This window comes from Sinocyclocheilus grahami, unplaced genomic scaffold (assembly GCF_001515645.1).
Source record: "Sinocyclocheilus grahami isolate Dianchi unplaced genomic scaffold, SAMN03320097.WGS_v1.1 scaffold990.1, whole genome shotgun sequence".
NCBI classification, from domain to species: Eukaryota; Metazoa; Chordata; class Actinopteri; order Cypriniformes; family Cyprinidae; genus Sinocyclocheilus; species Sinocyclocheilus grahami.
In genome coordinates this window covers 298,225-303,219 of record NW_015506169.1, presented here as the reverse complement: position 1 = coordinate 303,219, position 4,995 = coordinate 298,225, and the positions used below count along the sequence as shown (strand labels likewise).

Sequence of the window (4,995 nt, the reverse complement as noted above, 5' to 3'; positions counted from 1 at the left end):
GTGTGTGTGTGTGTGTGTGTGTGTGTGTTGGTGTGTTGATTTTGCACTCTAGATGTTTTAGAGTTTCACCCCTTCATTTTTTTCTGCATCGTGGGGGATTTGTAGATTGTACACAAAAATATTCTGTATTTTCAATTGTTTTGCCATTTTCCATTCATTTCCTATGGTTGGTCATTTTTGACCGAAGATCATGAGTGTGACTATTTTTTTATGAGCACTTAGCTTTTTCGAATCATGCCCTCAATTTTTTGTGTGTTCACATACCAAGTGCCATAAAAGTCACCAAGTTTCATACCATTCCAATGAAGCTACGATTTTTTAAATTTCAAAATGTAAAATTTTTCTGTCAAAAGTGATTTTTAGGGTTTTGAAAGGGTTTTTAATATTAAGTGACCTACATTTTAGACACAATGTTGACAATTGTTGACTGTTTTTGCTCGATTTGGTTAACAAAAACAGTTCCAAACAAAGATAACAGCACAGCTATGACAAAAAAGAAAATAATACAGAATCAATAAATAAACCAGACAGAGAAAAGGGGAATGATAAACTCCTGAAGGCGTTCATAGTTTCTCCTTGCACTGTACCCTTATGTATGGCCCAGAGCATCTCACAACACACCTTTCCTTACTAAAAGATTCAGCATTTTTGAATGAATTGTCAATGATTCAATAAACCCAATTATAAAGACATTCTTGAAAGAATCAGTCATCTGAACAAATCAAATGACTCAATGACTCACTCGTTAAGACAGACACGTGCTGCCACCTACTGGCGGTTTCTTTTCAAATGTAAAAGTAGCCTATCATTGCATTTTTTTCTAACATTTCATATTTGTATATTAAAAAAATGACTTAGGCTCATAACATTTATGCAGATGTAACTTTGCATTGTTAATGCATTTCAGCATCATTAAACTGTCTGTGTACAGTAAATGTATCTAAATGCCATTAACCTAATGTGTCTAAATATAATAACTGAAATTATTAATAAAATGTAAGAATTTGATATGAAAGATGACACATTTAATAAGGAATAAAACTGCCATTTATACAGACAAAAAAAACTGTTAATCAATTTTAGTAAATGATAGTATGCAGAAAATTTAATCATAAAAAATATATAATTTCCCAGCAACAAAATTGTATGAAAAAAAAGTTAATGTCAAACCCTGTGTATGTTAGCTTAGGAAGTCATTTCTGCTGGCATGATTTTCTGTCACGTTGTACTGATAAAAGCTAAAGATGTTTATATCTTTCCTTGTCTCCCTTACTCCCATAACAAGCACAGATATGCCACGCTTAGCAGTGATGTTTGCCTGAACAGCAGCGAGGAGTGTTTAAACACGGCTTTAATCTGGATCAGGGCTAATTATCCTCGCTCTCAGCCTGAGAGAAGTTCCTAATTATTACACACGATTGGTTCCCGACATGCTTTTATTAAGCAACAGAAAAGAAGCCGCGCTCTCTCAGATTAGGTTAAAGCTCCAATTATGCCGTAAAATATTCAAATCTCGTCCTTCAGTGATTGAGGAGTTCACAGGCGGGTGAGAGAGATAGCTGTGCTTCCGTCCTACAATGAATAATGCTTTATTGACAGTGATGGTTATGAGAAATGACCCTGCCAGCTTTAAAGATCAAATGAAACAGTGCTGATATGTGGCCTTCGGTTGAAGGAGGTGGCTTTGAGATGACTGGATATTAGCTGCATAGGCAGCATGTGCTCTTTTACATCATTGTTAGCACTGTTTGTGTGATCGATGCCACTGCGCTCGTTCTAACATCGGCAGCTTATTTTCTAATGGCGCAAGTTGTCTAATTTGTTAGGATAAATGTAGCTAAATGAAATTAGAATTCCCTGGCCACTTCCTTGTTTGGCTCTATTGAATTATGACCATGTGGTAATTGACTGAGATTGGAAGGGAAATCAAACAGTGTCGTCTTTGCCCCGGGGAGGAAGAAGACAAGTAGGTTTAATATCAAAGTCTGGCCACTTGTCTTTCTGCGGTTAGTTTGCCAGTCATTGGTGAGGTCTTTCAGCGAAATGTGCCGCCACTCTCTTAGAGTGATTTAATGGCAGCTGTGATATGCTTCTCTCTGAAGCAGAGATCATATTTACTGATCTGAGCCCGAGACAATAGATCCACGCAGAGCATCTCACAGCCTGCGGCTTTCAGTCCAGAGCACAGGAAACCATTCTCTTTGATGAATAAGGCTAGTGACAGAATCGAACCCGGGGCCAGCGGGAATGATCCTGGCTATTTCTTTTTGGGATATCTCAGAATTGACAGAAAGCGATACTTTTAAACATCATGTGATTTTTCAAATGTATTTAGAATGTTAGTTTATGTGCAGTTTAATATGACACATGGTCAGCATGCTGATTATATGTTAGGTTGAATCTCACAAAAATAGTTAATGCCAAAATCAAAAGAAAAAAAGCCAGTGAAGACAATGAAGCACCCCATATGGCAAAAAACATATATATTTAATATTTATTATACTATACTAAATATTATAATATAATATAAATATACTAATATGTAATGTAAAAATATATATACATTATATATATTATTTTAAATATATTTAAAATATACTTCAAAATATATTTGTTCTACCAATATCTTTTTTGGCCATTTTTTTGTATATTTTTGAATTTCCCCTCATACGATTATAAAGCGCTTTGGGTGTATAGCAATACACAATGAAAGCGCTATATAAATACCTCATTCATTCATATTTTTGAAAATATAATTTTTTTAAATTGAAAAATAAATTTTGTGCTATGTATTTCAATCCAAGAAAATATATTCACGTATGTCACATTTGAAGAAAAACTTTATTTGTTATCTGTAACATGCATGAAAATATATCACATTTGAATAAAATTCCTTCCACATTTGCATTTACTCTAAATGTAGGCTACTATAAGATTGGAAATGTATTTTATTGCCCCTGAAATACATTTTGCAAAACATTTTGATATATGAGGGTTGAAACTAAATATTTAAACTAACTAATATATATATTGCGGCATGGGAAATTTCTCACCACAATTCTCGTTATTGTTATTTAATGAAATGCTTTTTTTTCCTCTACTATAAAGCAATAAGTGTTTAAGTGCTCATATAGAATACAAGAGCATTATTCCTCTTCTCTCTTTCTGTTGATGTTACTGCTGTGTGAACATGGGAGGTCTGGAGGAGTGAGACTGCTGATCTGAAACAGATGGGCTGTTTAATGTAAACTCTTGGAAAACAAACACATTAGCATCAGCTGCTCTCAAAGCAATCGCTCCTCGGAGTCAGTCGTGCCTCACTCATTCTGTTACTCATGTTAGAGTATTGAGTATTTGTTAGAGTAGAGTATTTTTTGAGTATTTTAGGTCTTAGCCAAAGACACTGACAATCACAACCCATAAACATGTATGTTTTGAAGTGATGCATGTTTAGACAGAAGATTTAGTTTTAACTCTATTGCTGTGTGTGTTGTCTGCAGAACTCCTGTGCGGATCACCGCGTGCGTCTGGATCTGGGTCTCTGGGACAAGTTCAGTGAACTGGCCACTAAGTGCATTATTAAAATCGTGGAGTTTGCCAAACGAGTTCCTGGTTTCACTGGACTCACTATCGCCGATCAGATCACACTGCTCAAAGCCGCCTGCCTCGACATATTGGTATGTGCAAGTGTGTGTGTGTGTGTGTGCTCAACTATCATGACTATCATGCAAGTGTGTGTGTGTGCTCAACTATCATGACTATCATGCAACCATACAGTTTTATACACAACTCAAAACAGCATAAAACAGAACTTGACTGTTTATTTTAAATATAATAAATATTAAATACTATATTTACATTTTAAGTGTATTATTTATAACTGAATATTATACAAGCTGTTTCATAAAAATAAATAAATTAAATTAAATTAAAAGCAATAAAAAAAAGTAGGGATGCACCCAGTATCGGCCGATACTGAGCTCCTCTAAAATGCCCCGATACCAAACGCCGATACCACACAGCATGTGATAAGTGCCATATTCAGACAAAGAAACAGACAACAGACAGCAGAATGGAGTTATTAGAGATTAAGGATGTCTACGAAGTATATGTATGCAATGAGTATAATTTTAAACATTCAGTATTAATGTCTGTATAGCTGATGTGCGCGAGCTGTTAAGCAAAGCACGCTGAGTGGATTGAGCGCGCGGCGGCGCAGATGCGCGAGCTTGTCGTGTGAATATGCCTTTCTCACAGACATCACTGGAAAGTTTGTATATCGGTCGGATACGTCAAAAACAAGTAAGTAAAACAATACACAAGTTACTTAACGGTAGTTCAGAGAGAGAGAGAGAGAGAGAGAGAGAGAGCACACTTCTGTTGTGGGATCTTTGACGTTCACTCACTAGCAGCCTGTGTGAAGTGTGCTAGGCTGTACTACTTGTCCCTCTCATTCTGCACTAGCGCAAATACCTGCACGCGTTGCGTGTTTTGCTTGCTCGAGTGTTTCTGCATTATATGAGTGGCTTTGGAATATAAATCGCAGCACGTTTCAGATGAAAAAAACACGACTTCTATTTCTGACAAGTTCAACTTCAACTTTACTGTCACTCTTCCACATACACAGTATACAGAAGAACGAAATGTCGTTTCTGACGGACCAAGGTGCAAAGACACTGACAAAACAAGTATACACACATGTTCATGACAACAGGGATCAGATATAAGAGCACATTAAATATAACGAGCAATAAACATGACGAGCACAATAAATATAACAAGGCAGAAGTGTTCAATTAGGTAGAAATGTGAAAATAGTAGGAATGTAAGAAATGTTAGAGTTTAAAGAATAAAGTGCTTGCGCACAGTTTAGGTGGCTCATAGCAGATATTATGTTAAATATGTACATTTGCACAGAGTGGGCCTCATTTATCAATCTAACGTAGAAACGAGCGCAGATCCGTGCGCAAAAAGTATTTTAAGAGCCACCACACG

The 4,995-nt window shown here is 36.1% G+C and overlaps 1 protein-coding gene across 1 annotated transcript in view; it reads left to right on the top strand.

Moving 5' to 3' along the window:
- LOC107565243 (retinoic acid receptor beta-like) overlaps nt 1-4,995 on the top strand; it is a 94,161-nt gene that overhangs the window by 66,319 nt on the left and 22,847 nt on the right. The window contains exon 5 of the mRNA XM_016250459.1: nt 3,501-3,677. Within this exon, the coding sequence (XP_016105945.1) occupies nt 3,501-3,677 (177 nt within the window). The remainder of the gene's footprint in view (nt 1-3,500; nt 3,678-4,995) is intronic.